At 33.1% G+C, this 12,948-nt stretch overlaps 1 protein-coding gene across 8 annotated transcripts in view; it reads left to right on the top strand.

Moving 5' to 3' along the window:
* SP3 (Sp3 transcription factor) overlaps nucleotides 1–12,200 on the top strand; it is a 55,717-nt gene extending 43,517 nt beyond the window's left edge. For 4 of the 8 annotated variants that reach the window (XM_065525656.1, XM_065525655.1, XM_045367276.2 and 1 more), the window contains 3 exons: nucleotides 1,987–2,179; nucleotides 7,494–7,690; nucleotides 10,473–12,200. In XM_065525656.1, coding sequence (XP_065381728.1) covers nucleotides 1,987–2,179; nucleotides 7,494–7,690; nucleotides 10,473–10,789 — 707 coding nt within the window. In that variant the 3' untranslated portion in view covers nucleotides 10,790–12,200. Of the gene's footprint in view, nucleotides 1–1,986; nucleotides 2,180–6,186; nucleotides 6,330–7,493; nucleotides 7,691–8,369; nucleotides 8,451–10,472 lie in introns of those variants that run through there. The other 4 variants (XR_012421242.1, XR_010579926.2, XM_074009474.1 and 1 more) reach the window with 2 other exon arrangements.
* Nucleotides 12,201–12,948: the final 748 nt, after the last annotated feature.

Here is a 12,948-nt window from a genome sequence, read left to right as displayed (position 1 = left end):
ATGGTGGCGGGCACCTGTAATCCCAGCTACTCGGGAGGCTGAGGCAGGAGAATCACTTGAACCCAGGAGGCAGAGGTTGCAGTGAGCTGAGGTCATGCCACCACACTCCAGCCTGGGTGACAGAGTAAGACTCTGCCTCAAATAAAATAAAATAAAATAAATAAATAATTTTTTAAAGAACAGTTTAGATGCTTAGTAAACTGGAAAGGAAAGTATAGAGATACACCTTACCCCCCTGCCCCTGCACATGCATACCCTTCCCTATGTCAGCATCTCCCATCATTCAAAGTGGTTCATTTGTTACAGTTGATGAATTTGCTTGATGTATTATCACCCAAAGTCCATACTTTACATTAGGGTTCCCTCTTCGTGTTTATACATTCTGTAAGTTTGAACAAATGTATGCCATGCATCCACCTATATTACATCATACATAGTATTTTCACTCCTCTAGAATAAAAATACCTCTGTGCTGTGCCTATTCATCTCTCTGTGCCCTTTAATTCCTGGCAACCGCTGATCTTTTTTACTGTCTCCATAGTTTTGCTGTTTCCAACGTGTCATATGGTTGGAATCATTGCCAGTTGCTATGAATCTTATATAAATGAAAATTTCTTTATATAAATATCACACACGGTCCCATTCCCTGTGTATAAAGGGAATACATACCGGGTGCAGGGGGCTTCTTTTGTTCGAAATGCTTTGAGAGTCATTTCTGTTGCATGTAGGTGGTTGTTAATGTTCATTGTTTTAATATGTTCCATTGTATGAACAAATATGATTTATTTTTCCATTCCAATACTGGTGGATATATGAGTTTTTCTAGTTTAGGGTGATTACAAATGACGTTGTGTAAGTTTTATACTTGTATTTTGGTGTTAAGTGTATGCATTTCTGTAGGGTGTGTACCTAGGGGAAATTGTTTGAGCTGTAGGGAATACATAGTTTCACTTCTAGAAGATATAGACGAAAGATTTTCCAAAGTGGTTGTACTGATCTACACACTTACCATCACTGTGGGAGTTTCAGTTGTTACACTTCTTTCCCAACAGTCTGTACGGTCTGTTTTAAAATTTCTAGTCGTTTTGTGGGTGGGTAATGATACCTCATTGTGAATTAAAATTTTATTTCCCTGATATTTAACAATGTTGAGTACCTTTTCTTACTTTTATGGGTCATTTTGATGGATTATTACTTTCGTTTCTCCTGAGCCTGATAAATAGTGGATTTCTAAGAATGACTAGCTACCATGTAGGACATTAATACAGCACAGTAAAAAAAAGTATTTTCCTTTCATCTATACTGAGATACGAAGGAAGATGTAAACTTATGTGCCTGGTACTGATGACTTATATTTAAGGTATCTGTATTAAGTTGGTATGCAAAGGAGAATTATTTAGGGCTTACTACATTAATTGATTTTATGGTGAGAATTTGAAAGTATACCCAGATGTGTATGAATGAATGCAGTGATTAGAAATTGGGTATAACACTTTTTGGGCAATTAATTTATTGTCTTTAGTGAGCACTTTGTGGTCTCATCTGTATCAGCTTAATCTTGTAACATCTCTATGTATTATTTGCACATAGAAGGCATAGAAAAGTAGAGGACAAAGTTTTTCCAGGTCGATTATTACCTATTTTGGAAGTTCCTTCTTAAGGAAGATTTGTTCATCTAGGGAGATTGTATTTTCTGAGAACTTTGAGTGAAGCAATTATTATCTAAAGGGACATATGAACTAATTAATGTAATTAATTCTACTATAAGCATTTATACAGGAGATTACTCTCCAACTGGTCTTGAAGGATAGATAGAGAGGTTAGTTAGATGAAGAACAAAGTAACTAGAAAATAGTCTAGGCAGGAGAAGTAGTGCTTGCAAGGGTGTGACATTGGGAGAGGACATGTAATTTCATGCTATTTTTTTGGGCCATTTGGTTCTCATCTGTATTTGTTTTTTGTTTTTATTTTTGTTTTTTCCTGTAGATATTAGGATCAAGGAAGAAGAACCTGATCCTGAAGAGTGGCAGCTCAGTGGTGATTCTACCTTGAATACCAATGACCTAACACACTTAAGAGTACAGGTGGTAGATGAAGAAGGGGACCAACAACATCAAGAAGGAAAAAGACTTCGGAGGGTAGCTTGCACCTGTCCCAACTGTAAAGAAGGTGGTGGAAGGTATGCATACATGAAACATACATATTTTTAAGAGTGCTAATATCATTCTAATTTTTGAAATACTGCATGCTATGTCATTTAATTATGAGAAATTATTCATTACATGATCATTTTGGGTGTGTGTGTATGCGTGTGGCAGAAGTTAGAGAACAAAATATATGGAATTGGATTTTCAGTTCTAAATGTTTTTTAAACTGAAATTATTAGTTTGCTGTTTCAAAAACAGTATAGCAGATGCCATTTAACAGGCCCACACCAATCAGAAATTAGCCTGTTTGCACACCAGCAATGGAATTTGCCTTAAATATAGATAAAAAATTGATTTTTAGGTTGAGAATAGTAGTTACATAAAGATTAAGTTCATCTATGGCTGATAAGCATAAATATTTCCATTTTCAGTAGAAGTGAAAAATAAGCCTTAATAGATTGAATTTTTTAAAAAATGAGATTGTATTTCAATTCAGTGTTTTTAAAGGCAAACATTAAGACAGAATAACATGACTGGAGTAAACTCAAAATGATCAGAGATTATGTTAAATGTGGATGTACTAAGCTTAATAATTAAGAGATTGAGACTCAGATCATATTTAAAAAAAAAAAAAGATCCAGACTGATGTTGATTATAAGGAATACCTCAAATAATTGGCACAGAAATATTGAAGATGAGGGATAGGAAAAGATTTATCAGGCAAGTATTAACAAAAAGAAAACTTGGGTAGCAGAGTTAATATATCACACGAGATGGGATTGAGGTGAAAGCCCCAAATGAGACAGAGATGTATTTCTTGTTAATAATACTAAATTTCCACCAAGAAGATTTAATAGTCACGGTCCCTTTTTTGTGCAGCTTTGAAATATATAGAGCAAAAATGGATAGAACTCTAAAGCCATACTTAACCAAATACCTTGTCATGGTGAAAGTTAACATACCTTTCTTAGAAATGCACTGTTTAAGTAGATAAAATGTACTTTTAATACAGTTAACAAACTTGATCTAATAGAGCTTTTCTATCTGCCTTTGAGTTACACATTGGCCAGCCCTTTGCAGTAATAGTAATTGCTAACAACTGGTAACATTGAGAGCTTACCATATTCCCAATGGTGTTAGAAGTGAGACATAGAGAGGTTGAATGACTCTGAAGAGCACGCACAACAGGGATTCGGACCTAGCTTTACCCAGAGCCTTAACCGTTAAACTATGCTGCCTCCCAAGTGACTCTCCTTCTACATCGGATCCTTAGGTATTCATGTTTGTTGTAATTAGTTTAAAAGTTTGTTTTTTGACATATTTTGGTCAATTAAAATTGTGAATTCTAGCTAGGCAGTAACTTTTCTGAAACTCATTTTAGAGGGACTTTTAAGATAAATTATTCACAAAAAATCTAATGGAGGCCTGGCCTTTGTTTCATTTATTCTTTATTTTAAAATGAAAATGTTTTAATTTATGTTTATTAAACTAAGATATGCTCATAAAAATGCAGAAATATAGGACATTTAAAAACACCAGAATCCGACCCCACTTCAAGATAAGCTAGTAACATGTTTGTATATGTCTTTCAAGATGTTACATGTATTTTAAAATAGAATCATCTTCTTCTCACTGTTTTATATGTCTGTTCTTGTTTTGATAATTTTTGTGACCATATTTTCAAGTCTGTATAGTCTGCATCGTTTTTATGACTGTATAGTATTCTGTTGTATTCTATTGTATGGATGTAGAGTGATTTAACATCTTTTGTTGGGAATTTATTGTTATAATCTTACATGTATGTCTTTGCACATTTGTCTGAATATTTTATTTGTATAAGTTGGCAGAAGTGAAATTGCTGGGTTAAAGGTAATTGTCTGCTAGAAAGGCTAGTTTGTACTCTAACCAGCAGTGTGTGAGAGTATCTAGTTTCCCACATCCTTGCCAACAATGAATTTTACATTATTTTTAACCTTTGAAAGTCTGACAGATGAAAAATACCTTAATATTGTCTTATTTAGTATATTTTTAAATTACTTGGTGAGGTTGAGCATTTTTGGGGATGTTATTTTGCCATTTTAAAATTTATTTTTTGAATTTTTGGTTTTTTTTTTTGTAAATCTATTAATTTATGTAACTGTCATGTGGAAATATTTTTCCCAGTTTTACATTGCCTTTAACTTTTTCAGTGGTTTACAGAAGGCATTGTTACTACACAAGTAAAGAAACAGTTCCATCACTTACAGCTTGCAAAGCACAAAAATTTTAAGTTGATCAGCCTTTCCTTTATTAGATGCCTTGTTACCATGCTATTACAAGTTTTCTGTATTCTGAGAGTTATAAAAATGTTCATTTATATTTTTTCTAGAACTTTTGTGACTTCATTCTTCAATAGCTCACTTATTCTAAGCAATAAAAATTGAGATTCCTAAGAAAAGAAACTATATTGTTTCTTAGAGCTTATTTGAACAAAATTCAAGTAGTATATGTGTGATAGATACACTTGTATAAATGACAGTTGTACCTAATTAATAGAAGCATAACATATGTAGTAAATCCAGACTATTCTGAAGTATTCTGCAAGGTGATACAGATAGTAGTTAAAAATTTTTTTTAATAATATTTGTCTTTTTTTGCAACCATTTTTTTTTTCAAAGAATATGGGTAAGATGGCATTTTTAGAGAACTAATTTTATTCATCCTTAGAGAAGTAAATTTTATTTATTTGTTTACCTTTTAAAGTAAGGTGTAAAATATAAAATATTTAAAAATTGTAATTATTTAGCAAATATTTATTGAGCAGAACCAGCTTTCAGAGACTGTTGAAACTAGTGAGAGATAACCTAGTGAGAGACAAATAATTGTAAGTAAAATACGTTCTAGAGGCATGATTGTTAAATAGGTTTTGTATGGATTAAACATCAGTCCATATTTTTAAAATTGTGCACAATCTGTTTTCTTTGTCAGCATTTCAGTTTATGTCCTGTTTTTCCCACCCTGAGCAGAAGAGAGTGTATTTACTTAACTTTTCTTAACCCCTCTACCCACAGTTTAACTTCCACTCTATCTTAGCATTATTAAATTATTGGGAACAAGTTTAGACACTCAAGAATAGAAATGTAAAATTATTAGTTTTTCCTATATTATAGGCGTTAGTGGTGTGGATATTAATCAAGAAGAAAACTTTAAGTCTTTTCTTACGTGAAGTTTGTTGAGAAATTCACTTCAGTTCTCTCCCTTCAAGCCTTCATATAACATGCCGTAAATCCACATCTACCATATCTATATCTTATCTTGAATCAAATTTTCTTTTTAAATAGAATTTTGGGCCTGGATGTTGAGCTTTTTCCTTAAATTATATATGTGTGCAACCCACCCCTATGTTTTTTCTTTCTTAGATGCCTATCCCATTTTCAAATAATATTTCTTATCTCCTAATAATTCAGTTAAAAAATACCTTCCCTAGCTTCTTGCTTCTTTGAGAACCCAGATTTGTTGCTGTTAATTTGTTAGTCTTGTGCTTTGTTAGTGTTCCCATGCTAAATTTTGCTAGGTTTGTGAAATACACTTTTGAGTTTGTAAAAGCGCGTTGATTGACCTGAGTGGTAGGCTTAGAGGAGAGGCATGAAATCATGAGTACACGAGTGAACTGAATTGGGTTCTCTGTGAAATTGCTATGGTGAACACGATATGTAAAATTGGTTTGTACACCAGTAGCCACAAACATTGCTGTTTTTCTTAGGGCTTTTTAAATAATAAATTTAAAAATCTAAATTAAATGGAATCAATATTGGCTTTGGTTAATGAGACTTTGGCATTGCAAGGGAGCCAGAAAAACCTGTTTCACTCAACTCAGCTCTTTGAAGAGAGTTGTAGAAATTGGGGGTGGACTGGAGCAGGAACTAGAATTGTGTTAGATTATGACATCCTTGCCCTTGAGACAACAGCATGACTCCTCCTTGTCTTTACTTATGCTATTCCTCTGCCTGGAATGCCTTCCCTCCTTTCTATCTAAATCCTACCCACCTCCTCCACGAAGCCTTCTCTAACTACTGGAGCCCACATTGATGTCTCCCTGTTCAGAACACCTATGGCATCTAACAGCCAGCACTGCACCGTTTAGCACTGTTTGTCCTATGGCAATTTCACATGCTACTGAGTGTGAGTACATTAAAATATAAATGTGGGGAAATATGCATTTTTCCAGTAAATTTGAAAAACGATAGGTGTATTGTATACAGGAGGATTTACAGGCTGTAGAAAGTTTTACAGGATATGACTAAACTGTGAGACTGGGGGAGGAGGGGAGTTGGGGAGGGGGCTAAATGTACTTTTTAAAAAAAAACTCAGAAACATTGTAAAGTTTATAAAAGTTGTTTTGTCCAAAGTGTCATGTTTTTTAAAAATAATTTATTCAGTAACTAGCCTAATTTTTTAAAATTTATTTTAAAAGGTTGAGAAATAACATTTTCTGTAGTGTTTAATACTATTCAGATTATCAAATTCTGGGATCAAAAGTTTTCTTCTTGCTTAGGCTAAGATACCTCTGTTCACCCATCTAATCTCATATCTTCTAAACCCTGCTCTTGGTATCAAATACTGAAATGTAATAAATGTCAAATTTGGTGATGTAGAGAAAACTGTATTTTATCTCTTGTGTCTAATTTTGGCTTTTACATGGTTAATATAATGGGAATTTTAAATGTAAAGATAATTTTGATTTATATTTATCTCATCTAATGCTAAGGGAGTTCAGACCATTGCTTTAGCTAGATTTTAAAAAAAGCTTTCTCCAAGTCAGTGTATATTCAGGGTGTGGCCACACAAATATGAATAAATACTCTTAAATCATGTTAAAGTCTGCTAAAGCTTCCTGTATCTTTTAATTGTACCTGTGATCAGTTATGCATTCATTCTTTGGTTTAAATATATTTTTGATTATCTGACACCATGACTTTTGAATACAGACCACATTTAGTTTCCTATATAATTAATTGGATAAGGCTTATGCGTAGAATTTGTGAATGGTTCTGATAGAAGAATAAATAGCTTTATTGTACATTCTTTACATATGAAATGTCCTTTTAATTACATAATTCTTGAGCATATTTACATTTGGACAGCAATCACATTAATTCGGGAGTAAGGTTAATATATAAAATGTATATGCCTGAAATACATAAATTTTCATTTAAACTGATTTTAAATGGTTTTGGTTTCTGATTGACTTCGTAATGATAATGTCTTCCTTATTTAAAATTCAACATGGGGATATATGATATAAATGGTAATGTCCATTTGAATATTTTCATATAAGGTATATATTATTCTGTGTGTGTTTTTTAGAGGTACCAATCTTGGGAAAAAGAAGCAACACATTTGTCACATACCAGGATGTGGTAAAGTCTATGGGAAGACCTCACATCTGAGAGCTCATCTGCGTTGGCATTCTGGAGAACGCCCTTTTGTTTGTAACTGGATGTACTGTGGTAAAAGATTTACTCGAAGTGATGAATTACAGAGGCACAGAAGAACACATACAGGTTACTAATATTTACTTTTAACAGACAAAAATGAATTATAGGGCTACATAACTGCCTTGACATTTTTTTTTTTTAATTAGCATTTCTTACTGAATTGAATCTTTAAAATACAGTGAATTACATCCAGTTTTTACCTTTAGGAACACCATCTTAATATCACTAATTCCAAAGAACAAGTCAGTATGGCTCATCTTCTAAAATAAAGTTTTATTTAAGTAGACTTTGGGTAGCTTTTGTTGACATTATTGAATGCTTTAAGCCACATTTATGCTATTTTTATTCTGTTAACATTTTTAATTAGTTATCAGCTTTTACTCTTGATCTATCCTATTCTTTTCTTTCCCCTTAACACTGTAACAAAAAATATTTCTGTTTCTTCTGATATATTTGGGCATTTCACCTTTTCTTTTGTTTTTAGTATCTCGGAGGTAAGGGAAAGGTATTTCACCAAGGAGTAACCAAGGCAATGTTGATGTGAAGACTTTCTCTCATCATATTATTTTTACATAGTGTTGTGTGGTTGTTAAATGAAATGGACCTATGACTGATCTACACTGAAACCTAACAGTATTAACTTAGAGAGAGAGAGTTTTCTCCTACTACCATGTAAATGATTAAAGTGTTCATCAGTCTATGCTCAACACTGGAGAATTGAAAAATATGTATTTACAATCCCTAGAGAGCTTGGAAGAAGCATGGTGAAATGGAGAACAACATGGATTTTGAAGTCATCTGGATTCCAACTCAAGTTCCCTATTAGGTTAAGCGAATAAACTCTCTCTGACATTGCTTCACATCTCCTACTTTGGCCCTTCAGTATTGTATAAAATTACCTATGAGGTCTGTAGTAGTACACAGATGCTCTAATTGTTTTAGTTCCTGTCTCTCATTGGGTAGGTAGAGAGATGAGATTAACCTATATGAAACTGCAACAGACAAAGTAGATAAGGCTGCTGGGCATGCTGGCCCATGCCTGTAATCCCGGCACTTTGGGAGGCCAAGGAAGGCAGATTCTTTGAGCCTCAGGAGTTTGAGACCAGCCTGGGCAACATGGTGAAACTGTGTCTCTCCTAAAAAGACAAAAAATAGCCAGGCGTCATGGTGTGTGCCTGTAGTCCCAGCTACTCAGGAGGCTGAGGTGGGAGGATTGCTTGAGCCCAGGGGGCTGAGGTTGCAGTGAGCCATGGTCATGCCACTGTACTGCAGCCTGGGTGACAAAGTGAGATCCTGTCTCCAAAAAAAAAAAAAGGTAGATAAAAGATTTTGCATTGCAGTCTGCTGTTGAAAAGGCTCAGAAACAGGTAATTATTGCTTGGGATAGTGAAGTATGGGATAATAGACCTTACGATAGCCCTGTAACAGAATTTTCCTCAGTAGGATTTTATCAGCAGGTTGTAAAAAGGAATAATTTAAAACGGAGAAAAAGGTCAGTGATCAAACAAGTGTAGGAAATAGTGGGCTAAAGTACCTTCAAGGCAGTACCTCTTAAGACCTTTAAATACTAGATGGACAGCTTGCATCTATAAATTAGTGATGGTAACGTGTGTAGCATTTCCTAACCTTGTTTGATCATTGTGCCGTTTGCCATGGAGTACCTCTCAGGACTAATGTTACAAGAGAAACTGGGAAATACTTTCCTAGAAAAATGGTAGTATGTTAATAGAAGAAGTGAGAGACCCCCCCCCCTTTTTTTTTTGTAGCGGTGAATGAGGATGAGATTTTACATAACATTTCAATTAAGTAGGATTGAGGCACATTTTAAAGTTCCTTGTAAATTAGGCAGTGGAGCATCTAAACTGTTACATCATCTGCAAGTTACCCTTGCATTTCCATATCACTTAATATAATCTTGAAGTTTTCTGATGTAATAAAATTTGGTCTTTAAGGTAAATAATGTCGAGAGAGACAGACTAGGATGTGACTGCAATATAGTTCAAGCATGAGGTCTGATAAAGACCTATGTAGAGTAGAGGTGCTAGAACAAAAGATACAGGGTAAGACATTTTTGAAGAAAAGAATTAAAATATTTCCTAGATTTATTGATTTTTATTGATTTCTCTCTGAATTCCTTTTAGGTTGGCCTTTTGTCTTTTTTGGTAATCCTCTTGCAGAGTCGGTCTTCAACATAATAGAAATTCAGTCTGTCTTTTGTATTTAAACTTATTCATGCTGGGAAATAAATTTAGGCATCGGGTTTTATCAACTTTAACATCTTGACATTAATTATCCTTGTTCTTGATTGTTGTAGCTGAAATCAAGTCAGCTAGCCAGATTCATTTTTTCTACGGATTACTTACTCTTTTTGGATCTCAAGCTTATCGTGTCATTTCTTTAATCTAGAAATACCCTGTTGCTTTAATTATATTTAAGAGTTGAAGGTTTAGTGTCATGAACATGGCACGTTAGTATTTTAGTTATAGTGTGAAAGAATATACTTTTATTTAGACTTTAAAATGTGTTGTAGATGATTTTTTTTTAGCTGGCATCTTAACACAGGTATTTAAAACAGCATAGTTGAGATATTAAAGTTTTATTTGAATATCCATCTATTATATAATACATATTTGAATTTTGCTATTCATCAAAAAGTAAAGATGATTTATTTTAAGGAGAAATATTCTGTAAGAGAAATCTGGCAGGGGTAGCTTGTAAAAATACAGTTTTAATAGACCCCTGCTCCCATCCTTACCTGTCAGCATTGACTGACTTTATGTTTTGGGGGAAATGATTGAGCTGTTAAAGTTGAATTTTTAAAACCAAGTAACAATTTTTTTCCTAACAGGTGAGAAGAAATTTGTTTGTCCAGAATGTTCAAAACGCTTTATGAGAAGTGACCATCTTGCCAAACATATTAAAACACACCAGAATAAAAAAGGTATTCACTCTAGCAGTACAGTGCTGGCATCTGTGGAAGCTGCGCGAGATGATACTTTGATTACTGCAGGAGGAACAACGCTTATCCTTGCAAATATTCAACAAGGTTCTGTTTCAGGGATAGGAACTGTTAATACTTCCGCCACCAGCAATCAAGATATCCTTACCAACACTGAAATACCTTTACAGCTTGTCACAGTTTCTGGAAATGAGACAATGGAGTAAATATTACACAAATACTTATTCATTGTGGTTATTTTTATACAGTAGTGAGAAGAATATTGTTCCTAAGTTCTTAGATATCTTTTTATTGATGTGCAAAAATTTTTGGATTGACAGTAACTTGGTTATACATGACACTGAAATGCCTTACTTTGTATGATATTCCATAGTATATTAAAAATGGTAAAATTGCATGGGTTTTGTAGGTACTTTTGGAATCTAGAAGAAATGAAATTTTACCAAGTTATATAAAGAGAAAATTGAATTTAACAATGCGAATGGTAGTCTAACCAAATGCATCAATCCTGTGTGGTTTAGTGTAAAAATGAGAACATGTTGGTATTTATCTATTGTAAGATAAAAAAGCTGGTGGGTGAAAGAAATCATGTTATGATAAAAAATTTTGTAATTTTCTTGATGACTGGAATTTTTATTATGCATAACTGACAAATCAAGTTTCCAAGCAAATGTTACATAGTGTAGGCTTTACTTAGCTTATCAATTTGTCATTTTGAGGCTAATTATTTTAATTAGGTTAACTATGTACAATATTTTAAGCATTACTCTTGTAAGATTTTGAAAACTACATTTTAACATGGAACTCTAGGGATAGTCACCTTTTAAATCCTGTTGAAAAGCCATGTTTAAGATTTAATTTGCCAAAATAATGTCTTGTTAATATTCTTTCAATAACGAAGTTGGGCAATATAACCAATGTTTGAAAAAGTTTAAAATGTATAAGTTGAGGCATTTGGGTGGTAAGAGAATGTTATAGTGAATTATCCCTTTTCTTGACTATTGGAGGACCAAAAAAATAAGGTGTATTGCGTCTTAGCAGTGATTTTTATCCAATCTTGTTTCCAAAAACCATATGTCTCCCAGGGCCTTAAAAGCCATCATGTAAATTACCAGTAAAGTATAACATATGCAAACATAACAAAATCACTTCCATAGTGACGATACTCCAACCATATGGATATTAGTCATAGAAAAACTAGAGGTTTTATGATATTTTTTTAAGTCTTTTTTTTTTGTCTAGGTAGTCAGTCTGCACTTAAATATCAATCATTTTCCTTTTTTGCTTCTTCCCTTAAAATTTATATGTATCCAGTACATTTAATTGAGAAACGTATGTTTTTTATTATGCTGTATTTTCTTTTTATTTTTTAATTATTGTTTATATTTTCAATTTAAAAATGTACAAAATAAAGTTACATTGCTGGTCTTGTAAGAGCTATACAGTTTTCCTAAATGTATACCTGTAACTGCAGCAGTTCACCTATTTCAAAAATTTGGAATTGTGTTCATTTGTTATTCTTAAGACCACCTCAAATTTAAAGGCTACCTTATTGTACGTTTAAAGTGTATTATAACAGTGTGGTAGTTAATAAAACACTATTTTTTTTTCTTTTGAGTTTGTTGTATTCCTATGCATTAAAAATATTGCAGTGGTATGGGGTAAGAGTTGGTGGTTTATTTTTCTTCAACTTGGCTTTTTATTTTTAGATTCTTGATTTTAGACACTGAATTGTAAACAGGCATGTTTATTTGAAGAAGAGATATATGGAGACACTGGTCATTTACTAATTTTTTACTTAGAGTAAATAAGATTGAGCTTATTAAATACAATTTTTGAAAAAAAGTCTTAGTGTTAGCCCACATTGATTCATATCAGTTTTATCAGTACTATTTTGCAAATTTTTTTTGTTTCCCGTTTTAAAGCAATGCAGAATATTTTGATTTATCGAAAACCCGAATTTACGTGTAAGCTCCTGAAAATGATAAGACAAGCGTTGGTAACCATGGCAGGAGTTACTTGAAAAAGTTGTGTTTTGAATTTGCATGTGTTTGATCATGATAAAGGCAGAGTAGGAAGAAAGTATTAATGTGATTGTGTATTCTAGATATTTTAAAGTAAAAATCAAATTTATTAACACATGTATACAGTGGGGGTAAATATGTCCATTTTCTGTTTTCCAGGCCCAGTCTGACTCTGTCTGTAATAGCTGATTGCATTGGAGAACTCTAGACACGCATAAACATGGACAGTTTTTCTAAATGTGAGACTTAAGCTTGTGATGTAAAATGGGAAGTTCTACTTGGAATAATATAAATGAACCACTAGAATTTACAATTATTTTGAAGTTACAGGGATTAGATTT

This window comes from Macaca fascicularis, chromosome 12, assembly GCF_037993035.2.
Source record: "Macaca fascicularis isolate 582-1 chromosome 12, T2T-MFA8v1.1".
In the NCBI taxonomy this organism is placed as follows: Eukaryota; Metazoa; Chordata; class Mammalia; order Primates; family Cercopithecidae; genus Macaca; species Macaca fascicularis.
Note: the sequence above shows the minus strand (reverse complement) of the source record. Positions and strands in the feature narration are given on the sequence as shown.